Source organism: Plectropomus leopardus, chromosome 3 (assembly GCF_026936395.1).
Source record: "Plectropomus leopardus strain MGB_pleo_1.0 chromosome 3, ASM2693639v1, whole genome shotgun sequence".
NCBI classification, from domain to species: domain Eukaryota; kingdom Metazoa; phylum Chordata; class Actinopteri; order Perciformes; family Serranidae; genus Plectropomus; species Plectropomus leopardus.
Window position 1 is genome coordinate 5871683 of NC_142178.1, and position 27260 is coordinate 5898942.

A 27260-nucleotide genomic window follows, 5' to 3' on the forward strand; every position below is an offset into this window, starting at 1 on the left:
CATTACTGTCCACCCTTGGAGGCACAAGTTTTGCTTTAAAGGAAACGCAAACATGCTAACATGCTCACAATAGTTGAGTTTCCATTCAAATTTAGCACCATTTTGGATTCAGTTCTCAGAAAATCTGTGAAAGAAAAAGCAAATTCATGCACTTTTCCATTTACTACTGTTACACAAATATTAGGCATTGAGCACACTGAATAATGGCAACGGAGATTTGACAAAACTAATATCAGGTTTGTGCTCTTGAAAGAATTCTGGAAACAGCCCTGTGTGCAGATAGGATGTTAGGATAGTGCAGATAGGATGTTTAAAAGCCATAAAGAGACAACAAAGAGCTTGCAGCGGCCTATGCAATAATAGTAATGTTATGTCTTCATTTATTCATTGCCCATTAATATTTTTTTAATGCAATATCCCAAGATTTTTATTTTTTTTATTTTTGGGGAGGCATTTTCACTCAGATTTTTTATGCGCAAATTAAAAATGTTCTTAAAGAAATTGGTGGATGGAAACAAACTGGCAACCTCCGGGGCTGAAAAATGAAGCAAATGCAAAAGTTCCCTGGTAACAACCCTGTGTGCAGATATAAGAGTTTTAAAAAGCCATAAAAAGACGACAAAGAGACCTTGCAGTGGTCTTTGCAATGACAGTAACATTATGTCTTAATTTATTCCCTAAATCTGTTTCCATTGCAGTTATTCCCATTTATCCTTTATCAAAGCCTTAAAACTTGTTTTGTGATATTTTGAGGGTTTTTTTGGGGGGGGGGTTTGCATTCTTGGCATTTTCACTCAAGTTTTTTGAAGTAGAAATTGAAAATGCATACAAAATAAGATGGTAGGAACAGCACTGGATGACATGTTTGTATTTTAAAAAATTTACTTTTTTCACTATCCAAGTTTAGTGTGGTAACATGGTAACATTTGACTACGGCAAAAAAATGCAATCTGAAATACTGTTTTGTGATCATTTGCGTGTGCAGTCTACTTGGAATGACTGCATTTAAAAGTTATTTCAGAATTTCTGAGTATTTATCTGCCCTTCAAGAATTGTTGTTACAGGCTAGACTCTGTCTAGTCCCACATCACAGAGGACGAGCAAGAGCATTCACACAGGCATGCAGCATCACTGGTCACATGTTCAGAGCAGTCACATACATGGTTAAGAAAGACCTATTCATGATTCACCCTATAATCCCCCACTGTTCGACCCCTCGCCTTCTTAAGTGGAGCAGTGAGGGTCCAAAGGAAACAGCCTCACATTCCTCACTGATATAGTTTATTATTGGAAAAATAAGCCCGTCTAAATCATGGCCACTGAAGAACACACAGTGTTTGCCCATGTCGGAAAATGTAGGTGACGCTTGTAATGGGAAAAAAAACCCTGTCCCTCCCATAACTGAGTCATTTTGAGTCCTTGCATATACAAAGACTGCTTTGAGAAGATTGTGTTGCACCCATTTCAAGGCGCCTTTAAATAACCATTTTCTACTGTATTTGCCTAGTAGTTATGCAAAGCTGTAAAAACGGATCTTGGGGTTCATTTACACTAAAAAGAAAACTAAACAAAATGCCAGGATTTCATCTGAAGATCTAAAAATAACACCACCAAACCACACTAAAATCCCTGCAATCCTTTCCTGTCACTTGCTATGCCCTGTGGTTAACTTTCCAAAAGCCTCGAGTCATGCCGGTTTAAATAACAGCGTTTGAGGCCCGGGTGGGAACTTGAGCCACCCGAATATTCTTGAATGAAGCATCCCAATGTGGACGATGCAACTTCAGAGCATTTTGAGGGCTCCGCTGCTGTCTTAATTAAAAAAATGGTCTTTAATTATCTGGGTCTAAATGCAAGAAGTCATCGTGGGAGAAGCCGAGGGGGCCTTGGCCACTGATCATGGAGACTGTCACCGTGGGAACAGGAAGTGCAAGTTATTGAGGATACAGACCATAACAATCTCCAGGCTAAGATAATCTATCTAATCCTCTTGTGAGAGAATCTGTGTGTGTGTGTGTGTGTGTGTGTGTGTGTGTGTGTAAGAGACAAGAGAGAACCTAATGTACTGTACGCTCGCTTGTGTGTGTGTGTGTGTGTGTGTGTGTGTGTGTGTGTGTGTGTGTGTGTGTGTGAGTGAGTGACTTCTGTGAAAAACTGTGACGTGTTCAGTTTATCAAATCAAATGATACAGATGTGTGTCATCTGGGCCTTATTTTTGTTTGATGACGACAGTGGAAAACACAGTGTTTCATACACAGACAGAGTCTCTTTGGTGTCCCATGACTGTAGACTTCACATCAGCAAACATAATCGTATAAATACCAAACCACCAGTACCAATCACTGAGGAGAAAGATCAGTTAGCAGGTTTCTATTAACCCTCAAACTGCGCAAATTGAAATTGTGAATATAAAATAAACTAATGCAAACACGTCAATTTAGAAAAAAACTCCCATTTATCACAAAAAAGTTTATACGCTTGCATTACTTGATATTTCAGGCAATTCTAAAAAAGCCATATTTGGCAAAACTGCAATGGAAACATTTTTTTCTCTTCTACAGGTCACATAATGGCTGCGCACTTGACGGCAGGAACTGGCTCCCTCATGATGCAGCAGGAGCTACAAGAGCTGTTATTGCATCACATAACTCTTCAAAAGTTGAGCGGATCATCCGGAAGTTCTGTATCCACAATTCCTCTGTGAAATCATGGACTATCACCTCCCAGAAATCCCTCATACGTGGCCTCTCCCACATATAAGGGGCTTGTGTTACTATTATTGTTTGCATAACATGCCTTGGATTGGAAATAATGAGGGTTAGTGAGGTGGCTGCAATAGAAATAAAGCTGCTAATGTTTTGAACTTCCATCGCCATGCTTCTTGGAATGTGGCATTGATCTCGTGACTGTGTTTATCGAAAGCTTGAAAATATCGTATAAGTTTTGCGCAAATCTGTAATGGAACCCTGCTCTCTGTCTGTTAATGCTCCATTTAACTTGCCCATATCTTGTACATTCAAAACACACAAAAGCACGCACTTAACTTCCTATTAATAATCAGGTGATAGGAACATTCCATTTTTAAGCTGCTGCTCGTAAACACAACATGCTATTTATACATTTTTAATAAGCCCTGACCCCTCTCTGAAGATGCCTATAAATTGAATATATTGTATTGTAGACAGGCTCGGGCCATTTAGTCAACCAGTGGATGAATGATGTTCTTCCTCTCTCTCTGTCTTTCACAAACACGCACAAATGTAGACTCACACACACTGGCGCTAGCTGGATGCCTTCTTGGCTTAAGGAGAGAGGTGCTTTTTAGGCTTGACATTAGTTCTGCACACGGGAGATTCTGAGAATCCTGGACATGTGTGTATGTGTCAGTTTGAAAGTAAACATGCCAGGGTGTCTACAGGTATCAGAAACTTAAGTTCAATGCTTTTTTTAAGAACTGTCAAGACAATTTTAAAACAAATTTAAGACTGATTTTTGTGCAAATAATCTTTGTCTTATTTTAAACATTGCAGGAAAGTATATGCTACGGGGTCCTGTGCAGAGGTAGGTTCTATGTAGGATTTAGAGGCTGAATTCTGTTGGTCATGTGATTCCCATGGGATTTCCACGGGATGTGAGTCAATTTCAATACTTATCAAGTATAACAAGCTGGTAATAAGAAGTAAGTCAGTTTCTATTAATTTGTTTTCATCACAGGAAACATACACTACTGTTCAAAAGTTTGGGGTCACCCAGACAATTTTGTGTTTTCCATGAAAAGTCACACTTTTATTTACCACCATGAGTTGTAAAATGAATAGAAAATATCGTCAAGACATTGACAAGGTTAGAAATAATGATTTGTATTTGAAATAATAATTTTTTCCTTCAAACTTTGCTTTCGTCAAAGAATCCTCCATTTGCAGCAATTACAGCATTGCAGACCTTTGGCATTCTAGCTGTTAATTTGTTGAGGTAATCTGGAGAAATTTCACCCCACGCTTCTAGAAGCGCCTCCCACAAGTTGGATTGGCTGGATGGGCACTTCTTGCTTCAAGCTGCTCCCACAACAGCTCAATGGGGTTTAGATTAGGTGACTGTGCTGGCCACTCCATTACAGATAGAACACCAGCTGCCTGCTTCTTCTCTAAATAGTTCTTGCACAATTTGGAGGTGTGCTTTGGGTCATTGTCCTGTTGTAGGATGAAATTGGCTCCAATCAAGCACTGTCCACAGGGTATGGCATGGCGTTGCAAAATGGAGTGATAGCCTTCCTTATTCAAAATCCCTTTTACCCTGAACAAATCTCCCACCTTACCAGCACCAAAGTAACCCCAGACCATCACGTTACCCCCACCATGCTTGACAGATGGCGTCAGGCACTCTTCCAGCATCTTTTCAGTTGTTCTGCGTCTCACAAATGTTCTTCTGTGTGATCCAAACACCTCAAACTTCGATTCGTCCGTCCATAACACTTTTTTCCAATCTTCCTCTGTCCAATGTCTGTGTTCTTTTGCCCATATTAATCTTTTTCTTTTACTGGCCAGTCTCAGATATGGCTTTTTCCTTGCCACTCTGCCCTGAAGGCCAGCATCCCGGAGCCGCCTCTTTACTGTAGATGTTGACACTGGCGTTTTGCGGGTACTATTTAATGAAGCTGCCAGTTGAGGACCTGTGAGGCGTCTATTTCTCAAACTAGAGACTCTAATGTACTTATCTTCTTGCTCAGTTGTGCAGCGGGGCCTCCCACTTCTCTTTCTACTCTGGTTAGAGCCTGTTTGTGACGTTCTCTGAAGGGAGTAGTACACACCATTGTAGGAAATCTTCAGTTTCTTGGCAATTTCTCGCATGGAATAGCCTTCATTTCTAAGAACAAGAATAGACTGTCGAGTTTCACATGAAAGTTCTCTTTTTCTGGCCATTTTGAGCATTTAATCGACCCCACAAATGCGATGCTCCAGATACTCAACCTGCTCAAAGGAAGGTCAGTTTTATAGCTTCTCTAACCAGCTAAACTGTTTTCAGCTGTGCTAACATGATTGCACAAGGGTTTTCTAATCATCTATTAGCCTTCTGACACAATGAGCAAACACATTGTACCATTAGAACTCTGGAGTGATAGTTGCTGGAAATGGGCCTCTATACACCCATGTAGATACTGCACCAAAAACCAGACATTTGCAGCTAGAATAGTCATTTACCACATTAGCAATGTATAGAGTGTATTTCTGATTAGTTTAATGTTATCTTCATTGAAAAAAACAGTGCTTTTCTTTCAAAAATAAGGAAATTTCTAAGTGACCCCAAACTTTTGAACGGTAGTGTATGTGAGAGCACACGTTATTTTATGTTAAGCGTGTGAAGTAAAGTGGATCGTTTTGTTGAGATAATACGATGGCGATGCTAATTCGAGAAAGCTTGTTAATGGAAATTCCCATTATATGTAAGCATCAAGTTAACAGACTCGACACCAGTTATTTGCAGCATAATTCTACCAGTGATAATCAGAATCAGAATAGGGTTCATTACCAGGTAAGTTTTCATCTTGCAAAGAATATGCCTTGGTATTTGGTGCATACAATAAACAGTCAACACATTAAGGGGAAATAAAATTAAGGCAAATTACTGCAGCAGTCAAGAATAAACTGCAGACTAGAAATAAAAAAATTGCAATAAAAATATGAAAAAGAAACTATAAAAATATTTGAAAATAATAATGTACAATAAAGCTGTTTCAGCTTTTATGTTAGAAGTTATTTTAGCATAATACTTTGCTTGTTGCATTGATTGAATTCATAGTTTTTATATATGAAAATGTTTTTCTAATATTAATAAAATGTAGGCTATATTCTTTATGCAAACTCAACATGGAATGGGACAGGAGTTTTGTTTTTTTTTCTGGGAGCAAGATGGGACAAGAGTGAAAATCCAGTCCTGTGTCACCCTCTAGTGAGAATATGGTTATTAGAATAATAAATTAAATTAATCTACATTTGACCAACAGGTAAATTCAGCTATAAAACAAAAAGACTATTAGATTCAGTGGCAGGTTTGAAGATCTGGGACATCAGAAATGTGGACTTTCACAGAGAAGAGCTCGACTCATTTTGACAAAAAAATTGTAGGATAGATAAATGAAATGAGATAAAATGTTTATTGCAATTAAGACCTAACTGATTCAAATTGAAGACAATTTAATGAGTCTGAACGCCTAATATTCATAAAATCAACATTAAAGAGTTTAGAAAGTACTGCAAACACCCTGCATGCATGAGGGCGCTAGTGCGTGAGTATGTGTGTTTTTGGATGAAGAAAAATTGGGACAATAAATGTTTTTTGTTAATTGTTATTTCGTGAGTCGTCATGTTTTAAGGGATAAAGTGTCATATTGCACAGTGCAAAGTGCCAAACATATTAGCGGCATTTAAAATACAATTTGGTTATAGTGAAATGTGTTTGCTGATTTCAGATGGCTCTTTTAATATACGCAATACATATTTGGACAACGCTTAACCTTAGAGATTAAATTGTGCTCAATTTTGACTGTTTTCTGAGTGTTTTCCTATTTTTTGACTACTCGACTAATTTACCTTTAGCATTCACACTTGAAATGTTCTCATGTTTCTCAACGTTCTTCTCTTTTTTGTGTGTGCATTATTATGGTTTGGTCTAAAATAACTATGTTTGTAACTGTAACTTGATGAGTATGTCACGTGATGTACATCAGTAAGTATTTTGCATGGTTGAAAAAAAATCAAGCTGACTTTTGCTTTTATACAGGACATGAACACCAATCTTCTGGGTGAAAGTCCTTGTGTGTGTTTGCACTGTCCACCACCCTGACCTCCCTCCCTCCTGCACTACTCAGACTTTATCGCTCTTTTCACTAAGCTACATGTTTGCCACAGATGCGTTTACATTAGAGTTAGCTGAAAGCTCGATACATCTCATACAGACAATGTAAGTTACCTTGTGCATTAGTACCAGAGTCTGTGGTTCACTGACCAGGCTGCCGTATTTGAACGCACCGGTAATGACAACAGTTTTCCCTTATATAGGCTTTTTAGGAAAATAGGATACTAACATACTAACAACTTATTCCAAACAAGACCTAGACGATGTCACGAAATGGAGACTTGAAAGTCCCAGAAAATTCCCCTGCTGAAAAACGATGACTCTTTAAACATGACCTCATCCTGGACAAGCCGGGATAAACAAAATCTCCAACCAAGAAAGCTATCGCAAACTCTGAGGAACTCTTGCCTCTCCCTTCTTGAACTTTATGTTAGTAATTAAGTTGTGTGGATCCATATTCCTCACGCACGTTTACAATCTATCCACTTAATAAAGTCACTCTGTTTCTAATACTGTAATTTCATTTGTGTTATTTCTATTTACTTTGTACACACAACATCGACGGAAAGAGGGACCCCTTCTGTGTTGCTGGTCCTAAAGTTTCTTTTATTTTGTTTAATCATGAAAATGTTTGGGGGGGGGGTTCTTTATTTAAACCAAAGGTCTAAGAAGAGAGGGTGCTGTATGCTGTACACACTGTAAAGCCCTTTGAGGCACATTTGTGACTTCTAATTTTGGGTTATATAAAGAAAAACAGACTTGAGACACCTTGCAAATCAAACAGCCTTTATCTCCTCAGAAATATCCCATTGGGTTTAGGAATTACATCTGAATAAAGACAGAAAAGACACAATTTCTTTAAACAAAAGACATGTGAGTCAGGGATACACTGTGTAAGGAAATGCAGTCTATGTTCTGCTCAGACAATCAACCTGCACCCCAGACGACAGACAGATCCAGATGGATCCAGGCAGAAATCTTTGGCAACAACAGCTGGATTTCATCTGTGACTCAAACAGCTGCCCCATAACTCTGTAACCAGCCGCACCTGAGCACATTCTCACACTTCTGTAGCCACAATAGTGTACTTAAATTGGATTACCAAACAGATACATATGTAACTTTGCTTTTGTTTATGACCTTTTCCTTAAAGGGATACTTCAGATCTTTTCAAGTGCGGTTGTATTGGGTTCTTATCCATAATAAGTGTACTTCATTCAGTAGATGTCAGTAAGCATGCCTCCAGTCTGGAGAAGCAGGCTGGAGTCTGACGTAGAAGCTAAACCATGTTTTGCTGTGGAGGGATCAGCAACAAAACGTATTTCAACCATCTACAAAAACTCTCACCTAAAAAATATAAACAATATCCATTTGAGTGTGCACTATATTTAGAATATTTTGGCTATTTTGCCTTCTTTTTCTTCAATGCTTTTTTTGGGGGCAGATTGCAATACAAACTTAGCTTAGCTTACAGGATCTAGTTTACATTAGTAAATGAAAATGAAAATACAATAAAACTGGGAAAAAAAGAAACCAGCTATTGTGTAAAGTAAAGCAGAGCAAATCCTTAAATATTGAGTACACTAAACATATTGTTTGTTTTTAGGTGGCTAAAGTATGTTTTGCTGCGGCCCCGTCCACAGCAGTACATTGTATAGCTTTGTGGCGGTGTTGTGGGACTGTACTTAATTTATCAGAGGAAGAGAGGTGGCTGGGGTGAGACTTTTTTTATGTAAAATAAATATAAAATATTACCATTTAAGGTTGAATGTCCCTCATCTAAGCCAAAATTAAAAACACAAGCCCCTCCTCTGACCCATTTTGCAACATCCCTTCCTTCCTCATAAATAACAAACAGTCATAAACAAGATGGGAAAAAAACTAAAATTAAAAAAAGAAATCACATCATTTTTAATATAAAGTTATAATAATTCTAATTAGAGTTCTCTGGACATTCCCCCCTTTTTTGTAATCTTCTAATAATTCGCTCTCTCTTATATAAAGCAAAATTTATTTCAATTTGTGGGAAATTTATTGCCAAGTTGCACATGCTTATTTTTAATGTTTTTGAAAGAAATCAACCAATTTACTCAGGTTTAAAAGATTTTGATGCTATTGAAATGTGCCTGAACGCAACACAAGAAAACTGATGTCTATCCCAGGATAAGTCCCATGTCAGTATTCCTGCCACTTCTCCAAACTGGGAGTGTGCATATGTAACACACTGGCTATGGAAAGGTACTCCATACAACCCCACTTCAAAAAACCTAAAGTATCCCTTTAATATCACAACTCAAACTCCAGATTTTAGGCTTTTCACATGAATGAGAGATGAATTGTTAGTATTTGATTTCAACAAAGGTCCAGTGATCACAAAGAATCTATTGTGAAACTAAAAAATGAGTAATTTTATCATCACCCTTTCAGTCCATTTTTGCAAAACAAATTACTTGCCTTTTGGAATCCTCCAAAGCTTGACATTTTCTAACAACCTGGATCCTGAAAGCACCTCAGGACTGAGACATAGAGTATTTATTGTCTTGTCTTGTTGTTTATGAGGAATGATTCTTGAGCTCGGACCAGACCTTGTGAGGGCCAGGACAGTAACATACTGCACCCCCCCCTCACTGCCTCCCCCCACCCAGGACTCTGCTGAACATATGCTGCGCTGGCACCGACTCTTCCAGCAGAGATCCAGGAAAATGTGTTGTCCTTGGACACGGTTGCCACAGCAGCATCAGCAGGAAATAGTTGAGACCCAGAGTCAGGGGATGAGGGGCCAGGAGCTGTTTCATCATCTAATGAGAGAGACCTCCGAACACTGAGGTTTCCAAATGTAACCGCCCAACACGTGCCCTTGTTCTCTCACACACAGTCACAGAAAGGAGCGTTTAATATCATATGTTTTGGAGCTGCAAGATCTCTATTTCCTTATTATCATGACAAACAGCATCAATAATTTCAGTTTTAACAGTTTCTGGATATGATAAAGGGTGTCATTTTGACGTTTTTTTACTGAAAAATGCCTTTTAAAAACCACCAACAGGTTTTGGGATTCAGCTGGTATTTAAAATTTATACAAAATACAATCATTAAAAATTGCATGTCCCTCCCCTGAGCCACGATAAAAATATATATATACAGTATAAATATATATACACATCCCCTATTTTGCACTACCCCCACCCCCAACATATAAATGATGAACAGTCCCTATTACTCAAAGTTCTTCTTCTTCCAGAAACTGTTTAACCTTTTGAAACCTTCAGCACACATATATATATTATATATTAATAGTCCACATATTGCAAGAAATTAGAAGTTTAAGAGAATTATTTTAAAATAGCTAGTTAAAAATATCTAAGGAAAAAAGCAAAAAGCAAAGCAAAATTATATTTATAATGATCATAATAACATATTAAATTATTTTTCAAAATTATTATAATTTTCTAAGCATGTTTTGCATGCCATTTCCTTGTTGTTGTTGTTGTTGTTGTTGTTGCTGTTGCTGTTTTTAATCAAAGTCTTTTCTTTTAATATACATATTTGTTTTTACTGTTTTTGTGTAATATTTTTGTACTATTCACAAAAGTTTGCCTTCTTACAATGTTTTTGAAAGAAATCAAGCCAGTTTGCTCAGGTTTTAAAGGGTAAATAATCCTACATGAAACATGCAATTTCTTTCAAAACAAATTTAGATTTTCTTTTTTTTTTTTTAAAGCTAGGAAAATGTCTAGGGAAAAAAAAAAACAAAGCTAGGACTTGTTTTTTTTAATTTGTTGTTGTTTTGTGTGTGGTTTTTTAAAAATAATTTTCTTGAATCTAATAATTAAATTTTTGGGTAATTTTCTTGGTAATTTTTGGATCATTTATTTTATTGTTGCTCATTGCCTTGTTCTCAAGTTTTTACCAGAAATTAAGTCAGTTTACTCATGTTTCACAGGAAAATTTTCACTTTGAGGAGAAGAAAGATCTTGGGACACAGCAGGTAAGGAGTGAGTCCTTCTTGAAAAAAAAAAACGACTTTAAATATCTTGTCAGGAATCACCGATAGTCATACTTTTTTTTATATAGAGGGCCCAACCAAGTGCAAGCACAATGCAAACAGCACAAATCAAGTGTATCAGGATTTTTTTTAAAAAATAGTCTCAGAGAGTTTTTTTTTTTTCAGAACTAAATATGCTTGAAGGCATAACACAGAGACCATATTTAAGTGGGATCCAGATTGCTAACCCTTGCCCTTGCCTGGACTCGTGAACATGTGTGTCTGTGGAAAGCTCCTACCTCATGAAGGAAGTGACACCATCCTTCAGCCGGTGGGCCTGCAGCAGTCTCCTCGTCAGAGGACATCCCTGCTGAAGTGTCTCTGAGTGAAGATGGAGTCCTGTTGTCCCTCAGCAGCTGGCCACCTCACAGTGTCTGTAATCAATCACAGTTTGTATTTGATGGAAGAATCTGGCTGTGATAAACTGACACAGACTGCTGGGGGCGACAACACCTCACATTTATCACTGTGGGTAGCTGTTGGACAAGCAGCAAGCATCACATATGCTGTTATACTTTTTAAATTTAAACTTGTATGACTAGCTAGCTTACTTTGGGGACACGGTTAGCTCATTTAACAAATTAAAAGAACACAAATGCAGAACTGTTCGGTAACTTGTGTGGTCCAAGTTAGTGGCACTAACATTTATTGTCCTCTATATGAAGAAAAAGTTTACAAAAGAATCTCCAAACTCGAGCAAAGACCGTCGGAGTACCTGAAGCTCCTCATCACTCACCTGTGTGGGTAACATGGCAGCCGTAATGTGACGCAGTTATGTTTGCTAACTGCCAGTCTTATGGCTAATATGAGTCAATTAGCGTTTTCGTCTCTAAAGTATCATTGGCTGCCATTATGAGAGACGAGCCAGACCACACTATGAATTATGTTCATCCCCAGTCTTCTCAGCCAGCTTACATTGCTTCTTTGCTCCAGCAAACGGCGCCAAATTCAACAGGTGTGTCTTATCTACATGCTTCCAATCTACTGACTGTTGTGCTGCATTCACCGCAGCTCGTAACTTTCCGAATCCTCGAAGCAATAACCACCACAACAACAATAATAATAATAATAATGATAATAAAAATGGTTATCATTATTGAGCTCAATAGTATTATAATTATCATTATTTATAATAACTTTCACTTTCAATTGGTTTTCATGTTTTTATGTAAATTCACACAACTTTAGTTTGAGTCTTTAACACTTTCTATGATGTATATGTAGCTTACCACAGAGGGTTGCCCAATAATCAGGTAATTTTCTTGTATTTTTCACAAGTTTCTTGCTAACCTCTGGGTCATGTCTTCTTTTGTTGCTCATTACTTTCTACTCGTGTTTTTGAATAAAATAAAATCTATTTACCCAGGTTTCAAAAGGTTATATAAATAATTTGATTGTGTTTCCATCTTTGCTGAGCAAGTTTTGTGTGAAAGGAATAAAAACCTGTCCGATATAGATGCTAGTCCCAAATATAAGCCTGCTGAATTCAGTAATTTGACCAAATAATAGCCCAGGCTATTATGTGAAGTTTTAAGGTATTTTGTAATTTAATTATTGTACCTATAGTTACCACTAATGAGTTATTCCCCCACAGGGGAATGTCAAGGAGGTGCCTGGGTTGACATGGGCCACCCTTGAAATCTGATTGGCCACCCCAGGTGCCACCTCATTGTGATTGGCTATCTGCCCAGTCAGTTTAAACTGTTTAACAACTTAAGTGAATTTTTGTTCATAGGTGCAATTCAGTCTGAAATTAAACTTGGAACAGGATTTTTAAACAGTGCAGTGTTAGTAATTCAAGTGTGTATGGGTAATGGAGACAAAAATAATAAATTGCAGCTATGCCAATGCATTTGCTTCCATCAGGTAGTGCCCCACTTGGGCCAACCCAGTAAAACAAGTCTGAACACGCCACTGCTCCCCAACACTGGACATAAATAATGATCCCTGCCGACACAGTTCCCTATGACTAAGATGTTCTCTTGACATACCTTATTTTTCTTCAGTGGCGTAACTGTTAATGTTTTCATCAAGTTACTTAAGTGGCAAAAACAAACGAAATTGCAAAAGAAAGCTTTGATGACAGCAACAGCTGCTGAGTGTTGGGTGTTTTCTGTTGCGCTTAGCTATAATTAGCCTTTGGGGTATTTCCGACTGTCCGTGAAGGCAGCATAAGAAATTTGACTTCTTCCGTGTTTACCTGCAGCTCAAAGGGAGTTCCACAAATGGGCGTTAGTTTCTGAATTAAACAGGTCACAAAGTGTACTTTTGTCCGTGTGTCGTTTAGAAAGGAAAAAAGAAAGGGAAAGGGAAATGAGCTGATAAAGTTTAACGGAACGAAAAAGCACCGTAAAGTTTTATATTCGTCAAAGTTAGCTGAAGGAGTCCACAATGGGATGTTGTAGCAGCACCGAGGTAAGTTAGCCACAGTATGGTGGTGGGTCTAAGACTTGAAAAGTGTCCCAGTAATCCTCAGAGGAGTTTGGGACGGTGGTGTAGCGACAGCGTCACTCCTCGCGCGGTGGCAGCAGTTTGTTTTTCAGCAGTAACTCAGTGATTTGTTGGTTGAGGAGCAGCAGGGAGCTCCAGCTCTGCAGCAGCCCCGACACAAACAGAATTTAAGCTCTCTGTGCCCTCTCTCACTGTCCATTATTGATGCCTATGCCTTGGCAGAGCAAACGGGACTGGAAACCGCTGGAGGAGCGCAGCTGCACGGACATCCCATGGCTCATCATATTCATACTCTTCTGTATTGGGATGGTAAGTTTAAGTTGTATTTTACTCTGTCCACACAGCTAAAGCTAATGCAGTGTAACAGCAGTTATTGCAGTAAATCCTACATTCACATGGGTTATAATTGTCTGTTTCTGCTTAAAAATTTCAGACAGATGTTGATTCAACTTAATGTTGCACTGCATTATTTAGTATGCATTTTGATTTTTAAAATGGTAGGAATGCACAAAGTTTGATTTTTTTTTTGCCGATATCCAGTATGACCATATATAACAACACATTTAGCTGATGACCAATACCTATATCAATATATCCACTCCCCCCCCACCTAACTTAAGTGATCATCAAGTCTCTTCTGTAGTGAACAAAATAACAATTATTAACAAAATAAAACATACTTTTATCATAATGACCCACCAGCAGAAGTAGACATAAAATACAATGCTTAGGGTTGATGTTTTGTACATGTTCACTTTGCCAATAAAATTAATCAATTTGTGATAAAAATCAGCAAGTTGGACAGTTCCAATATTTCATATTAAAGCCAATATTTACAGATACCGATGATGCGCCGGCACTGCATTATTTAGGAGGCATTTCCAGTATTTTGATTTTGAAAATGGTTGGGATGCACAATATTGGATTTTTTTGTCAAAATCTGATATGCAGATATATAACAACACATTTGGCTGATGACCGATATCGGTATATTCACTTTTTTTCCCCACCTAATTTTAGTGATCATCAAGTCTCTTCTATAGTGGAATTAACATTATATCATCCATAATTTTATTATGATGGCCCACCAGGAAATGGGGACATAACATTCAAAGATTTTGAATGTATGAATTATTCATTCATTGTGCAAAATAAGAAAAATGCTTCAACTTAGGGTTAATGTTTTGTGCACGTTCACTTTGTCAGTAAAAACAAAATCGGTTGTCTTGGCCTATTACAGTATTAATTATTTAATTATTTAATATTATTTATTTATTTATTTATTATTTAATATCTGCAGATACAGATGATGTGCTGATGATGAAGGAAAACTTTAACTTTAACATAATACTAGTTTATTATTTTATTTATTAATTCCAGTAGACCACCAAAAGTGAAATTTGTATTTGTACTATAAATAATTTATATAATTAAAAAAAAATGATAATATACTTCGGGAAAATAAATTGAATATTGCAATCATAAATATGCATTTCTATACTGTATTTATTTTTTGACCAACCCCTAATTATTAATGTATTACATCTTTTTTTATTTCATGTTGTCCTGCAGATTGTTAATGTTATCTTATCTGTGTCGTCTGCAGTTGTGTATTTGTGGCTTTCCCATCGCCACAGGAGCTGCATCCAGGCTCATCTCAGGATATGACAGTTATGGTAACACATGTGGCAAGAATAACACTCAGAAGATTGAGGGGGTGCCTCTTAGTGGCCGGGACATGACGGAAAACAAGTCAGTTCATTTTTTTAACATATAAACAATATGCTGTATCTAATCCCTGCTGCGTCTTAAGTGTTTTTATTTGCTCTGTTTTGGTTTTTTAACAGCCTACAATGACAGCTTATTTGGTAATAGATTCAGTAAATTAGAGCAGAAATGCTGAGACCTCTTTCGCCCTCTGTAGTTTAGTGTTGGTGGCTCAGAAGAAGGCATTCAGTATTACTTGTGTGCATGCAAGGATTGCATCATGTAATCCTAATCTAATTTGCCGCAAACAACCGGTTACTGCATCTGTAAACACTTCACTTTGCCTCCCGTTCTGGCTTACAGAGTTGATAAGGTTCAGCTGTCCAGACCATGACCCGCTTACATTCACCTGAAAATCACACATTCCAAATCCTCAAAAGTTGTAGAGGCTGCCGACAGAAGACGTCCAGGACAGTCTCATGTTCAGTCTGGTTGAGGAACTTCATTTGCATTAATTCAAGAGAAGAAGATGTCATCAGTCGGAGGGTTAATTTAGATGAAAATCAGGAACACAGAGCTCTGCTGCTTAAGATCCTCACATATCTGAATGGAGAGCATAGTTTAAGGGCATATCTCCCTTTGTAGAAATTTTGTAGAAAAAATGAGTCAGCGATCACAGCAAAATGAAATGACCTGAAAATAAGATGAGGGGGATTATTAGATATTGTCATTCAAAAAATGGGAAAATGTCCACAAAACTACATTTATCATTTTTATAATGATATTTTAGAACTATGTTACATTTGTTTATTTATTTATTTATTTATTTATTTATTTTTAGCAATTTTTAAGGTCATTTTCTTTTGTCTTCTTCTTCTTCTTTTTTTCCTATTTTCAGATATTTGTCTTGTAACTTTTTACCAATTTCTTGCAAATTTTTTTGCCATTTCTTTATAAGTTGCTTATTGCCTTCTCCCCATGTTTTTACAAGAAATTTATGTCGATGTGTATTTTTATCACTCAGATAAAATTGTAACAAATTCTTGTCTTGTCATAATTTATGTGAGAAGTCTCTGATGTTATTCCTCCTTTTGGGCAGTAGCTTTCCATCAGCATGCAGCCTGTAGGCCCAGTTTTACTGGAACAATGGGTCATGCTTTATTGATGGGCTGATTGCCCATGGAGACTTTGCATAAAAGGCGTTTGGGCTACAAAGAAGGGTCTGTGTGAGCGGGTACCAAAATGTCACCGTCTTTCATTTTGTGCCCAGACAGAACAGTCCCAACTGGCATAGTGATAACCAAATATACTGAGATTTATTTCAAATGGAAATGGAAATGGCTGGTTATATTTGTGGTTGGTTGTTTATTTAAGGTGTGATAGTGCTAAATATTCAGCAGCTAATGACTCTGAATTGTTTCTCCCTGTCAGGTATGTTTTCTTTCTAGACCCTTGCAACGTTGACTTGATTAACAGGAAAATCAAGTCCATCGCCCTGTGTGTCTCCAAATGTCCTGCTGCCGAACTCACCACTTACAGTGACTTGAAGCAGTTTGCTCTGCATAATGGTGAGTGAAAGAAACTGTCCACTGTGTGAAGTGAGAGTTTCAGTTCATTGATATTTGTACATAAATGAGATATAAATTGGATTATAATTCCTTGCAGAAAACATTTGAATATTTTGAACATGTAATCTAATTTTTGGTTTTCCTCTTGGTAGGATCTCATCTCTGCGCCTATGATATTACTCCTACAAGATACACGAGCCATTCAGAAAGATCCAGCAAATGTCCCAAACTCCCTGTTCCCCCGAGGTAATCCTGTTTATGCTTTAGGTTTAGATTAAAGGAGCTGTGTGTGACATTCAGAGCAATGATAAAGTCGTAAACTGTTTGCTATGTAAAGATGCAGGAGGTAATGGCGTCCAGAGCAAAGAATGAAGTCACGCTTCCTCTGTGTGTTGTAATCATAGACTGAAAAGAAATGATGAATGTGGCCACCAAGATGTTACCAATTCTTTTTTTGACCCCATTTTGAAGCCTCACATTTTGGCTGTCGCCATCTTGGAATTTGGAGCCAAAAGTGGCCATAGGTTAGCAAGGTGCATTTGCAGCCATGGTTTACTGAGATAAAGTTAATGTCAATTTTTCCTCGGCAAAAACAGGCCTGAAACCATTATCCATCTTTTGTACAACCAAATGCCAATTGTAAAGATCCAAAATGTTACAATTAAATCTCATGAACTAAAATCATACTAATAGCATATGCCTTTACTCTTTGAATGGGTTGTTGCATCATTGGTACGTTTCCCAACTAACGTTGTTGCTGTGCTGTTGGCATGTAAATGGACGGCACCTATCTGTAACTCAAAGTGGCCAAATCCTTAATTATTCATAACATTAAGCCCTAAAAGCGTTTAAACAGGTGAGCTATACCAGGTTGTAAACAAGTTTATTTATGTGTAAAGTCAGGCATGTCAACATCAGGGTCTATGGGGATTTGAGGAATTTTGAGTGCGGCACTTGTTTGTTGGCTTCATTGCTGCTTGGCGGTAATCCGAGCTTCTCTGCTTTTTGTTATGGTAGATGGTCTAGCAGCAAAAGTTGAAAATTTTAACATTGGGGGGGTCTATAGGAATTGACTCACTTCTGGAGCCCGCCTCAAGTGGCCATTAGAGGAATTGCAATTTACATGTTTGTTGGCTTAATAGCTGCTTGGCTCTAATACGAGCTTTCTGTTCTTTGTTGTGGCAAAGTGGTAGATGGTCCAGCAGTGCTTGAGTGTTAGTTCATGTGAGTCCTTGTGTGTGTGTCCCACTGGCTATCTCTTTGTTGCCGCTCCTCACAGCACTCATATGGCAGTTACTGGTGATAACAGGACAGTGTGATCGTGGAAATGTAGTTGCCATCCTTCCCAGTTTAGCAGTGTTAGCTTTGTTGTTGGCGCTGTTTATTAAGTTAGCATCGTTAGCAGCTACCTGCGAGCTCAGCCACCTCGATGTTGAGAACCGTGTGCAGACTTAATCATACATATGCTCTGAAAGTTGCATACAGCTCCTTTAAGAAACAGTACAGAGAGCTAGGGAGCTCTGGGAGAGGGATCACTGGTCCAGTGAGTTCAAACCCACATCATGAATACAGGAAGTCTGCCTTTTGTCACGTCAGCCATTCAGTCATTATTTATTTATTTCAGTGGTTAATTCCAAAACGATGTGCACTCTAACGTACTTATACACATTCCAGGACCAAATAAATAATGTAGACGTGGATATAGATAGTCTGCCATGGTCCACAGTCCTCTGCTTTAACTCTTATCAGTGAAAAATAAACTAACCCATGCTCTTTTATCTTCATAATGTCTGTAGTAAGCCTGTCCCACTGCTCCACCGCTGTATTCCTGTGGACGTCGGCTGCTATGCTGAATTCGCCCAGGCGTTTATCACATTTGTCAGTGACAACACTGTGCTGCGGCGGGTCGTCGCTGGGGTCATGGCCAGCAAGGAGATCATCATGGGCCTCTGCGTGCTGGCTTTAGGTAAAACACACGGTTGCATCTGGCTTACAATATGCATGAAGTGAATAATTAATTATTTGTATCTGATGACTGTTCAACGGTATGTTTTTCGTTTTTGTTATTGTCTGCTCCTACTGCGCCACCGTGATTGCTCATGAGGATTCAGTAGGAAGGCAACTTTCGGAAGCCAAGCTATTTTTGTCATAAAAATAACAGGAAATGTGGTTACAGTCATTGTATCTGCTCAAGTTTAGCCCGAAGGCACTGATTTAAGGTCTAACTCCTCCCATTGGTGCTGTAAAAAACACAGATCCCAAGTCAGTTTGAGACATCTTTTAACCCAATTATTTGATCCATGTGGTGTGGTTGCATCAACTTACAAGACTACATGATTCAGAGCAGTTTGTGCACACGGGATGTCTGGGCTTTTCTGAGTCACTGTTTAAATGGCAAACCCACAGCTTAATGACATAGCATTGTTTAGTGTGTTTTATTTATGTCTAAGATAAAGCGATATTTTATCAAACCTTACAATTAATGAATTATTAAATGAGCACTTTTCAGGATATAACATTTTTCGTGTTAGTAGTATTTTATGTTCTAATACGATGCACTGTGTTTTTGTTTCTCAGTCCTGTCCCTGATCCTGATGGTTGTCATTCGTTACATCACCAAAGTTCTTGTGTGGATTCTGACAATTCTGGTCATCATTGGCTCTATAGGTAAGATTACTAAGTAACATACGTGTTGTAGCACCCACCAGTCTATTTAATTTAGCCATTTAAAGGTATAGTTCACCCACAAAATGAGCATTTACATATCATTTACTCACCATGTGTTATGTTGAATTTATAAAGAAACCTTTGGTTTTCCCACATGCCTTCATGCTGAACAGAAATTGTCATTTAAAAATGTACCATTTTATACTTGTCTTTGTCAATAAGCGTAAGCCTATGTTATTACCAACCTATATTGTTACTTTTCATACTGAATGTACGAAAAGTTTGTTTTTATGTATTTAACATCAACTTGCCATGGGACTAAAGATGGAAATTAGCCTCTGGCTACAATCTTACATATTTACATGTAAATGGTCATTAATATGCCCTACCCCATATTTTAAATGAATAAGTTACAATTAAAATTGAAATTCCAAAAAAGGAATGAAAGGAATGGTGGTGGTCTGCCACGATTAAAACGTGCTGCCGTGTATTGATTTTGTTGCTTTGGAGCTGGATCATTCATTAGGAGTACTACTGGAATATATATACGATATATATATATATATATATATATATATATATATCACAGATGGAGCAGAAGAACGCTAGGTGCAGTGAAATTAAAGCTTAATTGTTCATTGTGCTGAGGAAAGAAAGAACTAGAGGAGTTTCACCTGCACTGCACAGACCTGAAAAAATGTCCAAAGTTTTTAAAAAAATGGAAACCCATGAATTAAAGTTATCATGGTCCCTGTTTAACAAAAATAAAAACCATATCAAGACATCTGTTAACATATTCACACAACTCATGCAGTATCATCCAAGTCTCATGTATGCATTTGTATGCTCAGTACTTGACAAACACATGCATTTTCACTAAAACCTTACCCTTTAAAACACTTCTCCTTATAAGTAGCACGCGTAGGTAAGCACGTGCATTTGAACTCCACTCAGAGCAGAGGCTGTATACATATGTTTTGATATAGTTTTGCTAGCCCCCATTCATTTCATTTAATCAAGAATGCTTGCCATTTTGAATTCTTTGTTCAATGTGGGGGCTTGCTCAAAAAAAAAAAAGGCAAAAGTTTCCTCATGAATTTAACGTTACACAAGGTGAGCGATTAATCTAAATTTGGTGGTCAAAGTATTACTTTGAAATATGTGTAATTTATTTTTTTTTGTTTTGTTTTTGTCTCACTCAGTTACGTTATGATGATAAAAGACAAGGCAAAAGATGCTCCATATTTGAAGTCTTTTGTGCTTTGATGTGTTACAGGTGGGACAGCCGTCCTTTGGTGGCTCTATGTGGACCACAGGAAAGCCCTTGACAATAACACCTTATCAGTATTTGGGAAAGAAGTGGCCTCAGATAATGTTAAGGCCCTGCTTATATATGCAATTGTGGCTACGGTTTTCACGGTATGTTTGAAGCACAAGTACTGCATGTATGCATGCATTTGGTGATGACTGATATCCTGTATACATGTTCTCACAGTTTCACAAAGGCCATAAAACACACAAAATTAGTACTAAATAAAATACACAGCCTGTGGTTCAAACGTAGTGTTTTTGTAAAACTGTGTATTGATGTGACAGGAAATGTCCAACTCTGCAGCTCATTTCAGTGACTTCATTAGATTTTCTCTGTGTTGACCTCCAGGCGGTTCTCCTGCTGGTGATGTTCTTCATGAGGAAGCGCGTGGCTCTCACCATCTCTCTGTTCCACGTTGCTGGTAAAGTGTTCATTCACCTTCCCCTGCTGGCCCTGCAGCCTTTCTGGACCTTCCTCTGCCTCATGCTCTTCTGGGTCTACTGGATCGCCGTGCTTCTGGCTCTCGGGACTTCAGGTGAGTTTCAGTACTGGTACTTAATATTTGTGGATGTTTGTAAAACCCACATTTACACGTCAGAGTGCTGTATTGGTGTAAACATGCTTCAGAATAGTTTTATTTTCAATGCAGCACAGTCGTTTCTAGCATCAGTGTCAGCTGTAGCGTTCCCAAACAAGTAGAATATTAAGTTTGTTCCTTGTGACATTTTGTCTTGGTTTGGAGGCATGACTTAACTCCCACATTTGGAGTCTGGTGCCAGTCTCGTGATGTGGGAGGATGCAGTCAGAGAACGACTTCTCTCTTCCTCTCCCACTTCTCTTTTCTCCATTAGATTTTTTTTATTTTCTTTTTATTTATGACTTTTAAACCACAGCCTCAAAAATACAGCAGGTTTGTTTTTCCTAGGACTTACAATTATAATGCTTGTGCAATGCGGATGTAGTACAATTTACACGATTATTGCAGTAGTTTTCATTCCTCTATTTTCGTTTCTTTTTTCCTGATTTTTTTTGTTAAAATAAAAAACAAATATGAAATACTACTCGTGTATATCTGTCCATCCAAAGCTCTGTAATTAAACATAACTAAATACACTGGAACTGAAGAAATGTACATTGCTACACATCTCATTGAAAAGAGCAGAGGAAACAGTAGTGGGGTCATACAAAGTCTGCTTGTAATCGGGTTATAAGTATGATCCATGTAGTCCAGATCTGATGGAATTTATTCTTTAGAATCCTCAAAGAGAAGGTCATCCTTTCTGTTTGAAATAATTATTCCATACCAGTCTACCAAAGTGGGTGGTCCTGGGTTTAGCCACTTTCTTGTGATTTACTTCTTACTTGCCGCCAAAAGGGCCCGCAGCAGCTTTGTATCCCTCCTCTGTTTCAGAAACACAGCATGACCCAGATAGAGAGCCTCCAAGTTCAGAGGTATCTGAGTCTTTATCACTGTGCTTGAGGTTTTGTGAATGCCCCTCCAGAACAAGTGTCTGCTATTGATTTTTAATTCCCACAAAGTAGCATTTAAAACAGAATGTCTATACAAATGAAGTCAAAACATTTTCCTTCTTATTTTTGGTTGTATGGTTTGAGAATGTATGCTATCATATTAATGACTCAGTTTCAGTTGCAGTGAAATTGAAATGTAGGTGCTTACAGTGAAATCCCATCATAATGCATTGAGTATTAAAATATATTCTATAATTAAGTTTTTGAAAGCGTATGTTTTGGTTAGATTAGTTAACTTGCTCCACACCCCTCCTCCCTAACATAGACCCTTTTTTAAGGTGGGGCAGAGGATTTTTAGGGGGAGATAGGTCAACAGTATATGTCACACAGAAGTTGTATACACCATCTGAAAGCTGGAACCTGAAGATAATTCTGCAGCTCAAAGTTTGAAAGTGGTATATACATGGTTGTGATGTGTGTGAAAATAGCCATTCCATTTTTTTCCCCCACCAAAATGAAGCCTAATTTTGGAGCTTTATTTAGCCAACTTCCCAATAAGCTAGCATAAAATGGCACTAATGGACTAATGAGGTCATCTTGTTTCATACGAAACCAGCATCTTGTACCAGCCTCAGCTTTAAAATTCAGCCCGTTATAGCCTCTCAAAGATTTTAACTTCAGCCGACGAAGCTGAAGTCCTTGTGAAGTGAAAGAGGCTAGATAAAATTCTTGACTTGTTTGACCTTCTGCACCCTCAGAAGTGTGAACATTTCTGTCCAAAGAGGAGACGTTGCACACTGTAACTGTTGAAAAAATGCCACAGAATAGTATTCCGTTCATAGCATGTGGTATATGTCAATGTGCTTTTCACACAGGTGGTCTCCAGCTAATTTGTGAATTGTGTTCAATGTTCATAATCAGCAGTTGTGGCGAGTTTGTTGAGTCGATTGGTGCAGCTTTGATTTGGTTTAGATTACAAGCAAAACTCAGACAGATACAATGTATTGCACTTGTTTCCAGGTAAGATGCCATAAAATATCAATAAAATCTAGAGAGATGTGTAGTAAACCCAAATGTTTCAGCTGTTTTGTAAAATTGACACACAGTACATATTTAACCCTCGAAACATGGATCGACATCACTTTCCTTGTGCTCATTCAAACGCCTGTCACAAGTATTTAAACCTCTGACCTGGGCAAATTGGTTTGACTTTTTTTTTTTTTCGGAAAATGGGCAATGAGAAACTTTTCAAGAAATGTCCCACATTTTGCAAGAAATAAGTACATCTCGAAAATTATTAAAACGTAAGCGATGGAAAAATGTCCAGAACATTTAATTTATGATTGTAATAATTAGATATTAAAATGATGTCACATAATTATTATCATTTTGCACTTATGATCATTTTTAAGTAATGTTCTTGTACTTTTTACCAATTTCTTGCTCATTTTTTGGTTGTTTCTTCTCAATTTACTCATTGCCTTCTTTCTATGTTAATGAGTTAATGATCCAATCTAACCTCCGGCTTGTATTCCTTCACAGGGACACCGACAAAGAACAACTCTACAGGTGTGGTTGAGTATGTAATGCAGGGGCCTCTTCAGTATCTGGTGTGGTATCACGCTGTAGGTCTCATCTGGATCAGTGAGTTCATACTGGCCTTCCAGCAGATGACCATCGCTGGAGCTGTGGTCACCTACTATTTCACCAGGTACCAAAAAAGTTACAGAAAGTATTTGGGTTTTTTTTTTTTTATCATACGGAAGACATAGATTTTTCTTTGCCGAATTTGATAATTCAGCTTTTTGGCTATAAAATTTCAGTGCTGTCTTCTCTCTTTCTATCTGTTCAACTGAAGAAATAAATCCCAGTTGCCAGCGACTCCCATCCTCTCCTCCATGGTGCGTGCCATCCGCTACCATCTGGGTACTTTGGCCAAAGGCTCCTTCATCATCACGCTTGTTAAGATCCCTCGTCTCATCCTGACGTATATCCACAGCCAGCTCAAAGGAAAGGTGAGCTGTGAGGAGCTGTTTTAAAAAATGCTGCAAACTCAAAAACTCCATTATGGTCTCATGTTGAGCCTGTTAGTGGTGATTATCAGTCCTTTTTACACACATCTGATTAATCCGTTTGTTAACCTTTGAATTTCTTTCCTTTATCACAGGAGAACGCCTGTGCTCGCTGCATGCTGAAGGCTTGTGTCTGCTGTTTGTGGTGTCTGGAGAAGTGCCTTGCATACTTAAATCAAGTAAGTAATATCAGGTTGGCGAAGGAGGAAAATCTAGTGTACTGTACAGTGAAAACATTTTACAGTGTACACGTCTGTATTGCATCATTTCAGAATGCCTACACTGCAACAGCCATCAACAGCACAAGTTTCTGCACCTCGGCCCGGGAAGCTTTCCTCATCCTGGTGGAGAACGCCCTCCGAGTGGCCGCCATCAACACTGTGGGCGATTTTGTCCTCTTCTTGGGAAAGGTACCGCACAGAGAAATATTCTATATCAGTGATTCCAAACTGGTCCGGCAGTGGGGTGCTGATTTTGGGTTTAATCATTATTTCAGCGTCTACACATAGATAATAACGTTAATTTCACAAAATCCAAACAACAAATGGGCTTAGAACACAGCGAACTAAAACAAGACTGCAAGAATAAAGTGCAATTACCTAAAAAATTTGTTTTTCACAAACTTGACATGTTCACTAGCTACTTGCAGCCCACTTAAAATGGACCCTGCCCCACTGTTGGACCACTTGGGAACCATTGTTTTTTATTATTGTCCACTAGGCCTGTCACAATAATTATGCTATCGTATGATAGATGGACATGACCTTTATCATGTTGACTTTGATATATTTTGTTTACATTGTTTACATAAAATCGTCTCAAAATGACAATAACATCGTGTAACGCAATTATTTCTGGGCCAATACATCGTCCAAAAAATGCAGTTATCCTCACAGGTCCATTGACCACTAAAACAGTGTTTTATGTAAGATAATCCCCCCAAATCAAACTGTCCTTAATGTTTTCTAACTTGACTCCTATCTACACTCTCAGGTGCTCATAGTCTCATGTACAGCCTTCGCTGGCGTCCTGGCTCTGAACTACCAGCGGGACTACACCGTGTGGGTGCTGCCTCTCCTCATAGTCTGTCTGTTTGCATACCTGGTGGCTCACTGCTTCCTGTCTGTCTTTGAGAACGTGGTGGACGTCCTCTTCCTCTGCTTTGCTGTGGACACAAAGTACAATGACGGCAGCCCTGGACGAGAGTTCTACATGGACAAGGCCTTAATGGTGAGAGGGTAGTGTGTGTTAGAGAGGGTATCAAGGCTAACAAATAACGGAGTAACACATAAACACCCATGTGAACAGATTAATCCTCAAGTGGTATATCCAAGTGTTTTTAAACGGATAGTTCACCTTAAAATGAAAGTTCATTCATTGACTGCTCACCCTCATGCTAATGAAAATTCAGCTGAAGTTTTATAGTCCACAAAACACTGTCAGAGATTCACGGTGTAAAAGGCGCTGCACTCATCTCCCAAACAATTGAAGCAAATGGTGACCAGGATTCAAACATTAACTGCTTGTTCAAAGTCATTCAAGTGTCCTGAAGCCCTGACGTGCCACGTTGTTTTGAAAAACGTCACTGGTGCCATGTTTGTAGCCCTGTTGTGGCCTGTAGCTTCTACTGCCCTTTTTTGGATTCTTTGTTCAGGCATGCGGAAATAACAAAATAGTTTTCTGCACAAACTGAACATAGCATGAGGTCAGATTGTTTTTTTGAATTTATTTATTTATTATTAATGAGTGCAAAAGGGCAGCACAAAAACAATAACAAAAAAAGAGTATTGATGGGCAACGCATACGTGGAAGTAGATGGGGACAGAAAATTTAGATTAGACCAAACAAAACAGGACAAATAAACAAGCAAACAACAACAAACATACAAAGAAATGATCGGGCATGATGGTACTATAAAAATTAAATAAAAAAAAAAAAATTAAAAAGGGTCAAAAGTAAATAACTAAAGAGGTAAATAAAAAGGACGGAGTAGCTGGCACCCCTAGTCACCCTCCGAGGTCCCACGGGGGTACTAGAGCTCAGGCAGAGGTCAGTTCTGGGCTTGCTAGCTCTCCCATTTGCACTCATTTGTTCTGCTACTCTGGTCAGTGATTGTTGTTCAAATGGTCTTTTTGTGGGTGAAGTACTCTTTAAAGGACCATTTTTCACTCAAGTCCCAATGCTTTCTAATTCTTTATCACAACACTTTTATTCTTAGCAATGTACAAGAACCATATTCTTTTTAAAAAATGAGATAACTGGTTGTTTAACTGTCTTGTTTTCAGGAATATGTTGAGAACAGTAAGAAATTGGGTTTGTACAAGTCTGGTGACGGAGAAGGACGGGAGATGAAGCCCATGGTGAGTTGGAAAATCTCTGAAGTGTTTTCACCGTATGTATGGAAGCTGCTTCAGAAGAAACAAACAGAACATTCTTGCAAAACGCTTCAAAACATAAACAGTAAACTGAGTTTATGCCTGTGAGGTCATTTGGTGCGACTAAATGACTTAACCACGAGGTTGTGTGTGATCCCAGCTGTATGTTTTGTGGCATGAAAGAGTAAATACATATGTTGTTTTTTTTCATTTCTTGCAGGCTCGAGGAGGGACTCAAGCTTGACCGAGCAGCAAAAGATCCTCCAAAACCACTAAAAACACACCAAAGCTTAACTCTGAGTTCATCAACATTTCACTCCAGGGTCATCAGTAAGATGACATTTTCTACTTTATTTTATACTAAAGCTACACAGAGTTTCAGTAAAATATGCATTGAGTTTTATTGTCTATTTTTGAGTAAGAGAGTTTTAAAGTTTGACACTAATACATGCAGATGTAATAAGGCAAAAACTTATCTGGGTGATTTGTAATTAATAAGATAGATTTGCTTTTTTGTCTTTCTCCCTGTGTAAGCATGTTTTCCCTTTTATTCCATTTAAAATAATGTGACCGTTTTGACATGGTTTAACATGTTTGGCTCTCTTTATTACAGAATTAGTGTTAGCTGTAGTTAGAATAGTTGGGTGTACATTTTGTAATAGATAGCTAACTGTGTTTTGTCAAAGTTGTTCCAGTTGTTTTATGACTCAAATTTTATACTGAAATAAATTAAGACACAAA

The 27260-nt window shown here is 38.1% G+C and overlaps 2 protein-coding genes across 2 annotated transcripts in view; one reads left to right on the top strand and one right to left on the bottom strand.

Annotated features, from left to right (window-relative positions):
• Positions 1 to 11800, bottom strand: part of dlc1 (DLC1 Rho GTPase activating protein) — a 133799-nt gene extending 121999 nt beyond the window's left edge. The window contains exons 1-3 of the mRNA XM_088075421.1: positions 11634 to 11800; positions 11137 to 11271; positions 7621 to 7680 (exon numbers count right to left, since the gene is read on the bottom strand). The gene's annotated coding sequence lies outside the window, so the exon portion shown is untranslated. The remainder of the gene's footprint in view (positions 1 to 7620; positions 7681 to 11136; positions 11272 to 11633) is intronic.
• A 1263-nt stretch (positions 11801 to 13063) lies between these two features.
• slc44a1a (solute carrier family 44 member 1a) lies at positions 13064 to 27260 on the top strand. The gene is made up of 16 exons (XM_042485840.2): positions 13064 to 13312; positions 13571 to 13657; positions 14955 to 15100; positions 16487 to 16623; positions 16776 to 16869; positions 18420 to 18589; positions 19201 to 19290; positions 20567 to 20709; positions 20951 to 21137; positions 23615 to 23783; positions 23931 to 24087; positions 24240 to 24323; positions 24417 to 24554; positions 25138 to 25374; positions 26430 to 26504; positions 26740 to 27260. Exons 1-16 carry the CDS (start codon positions 13289 to 13291, stop codon positions 26761 to 26763), a joined length of 1962 nt encoding a protein of 653 aa, XP_042341774.1. The 5' UTR covers positions 13064 to 13288; the 3' UTR covers positions 26764 to 27260.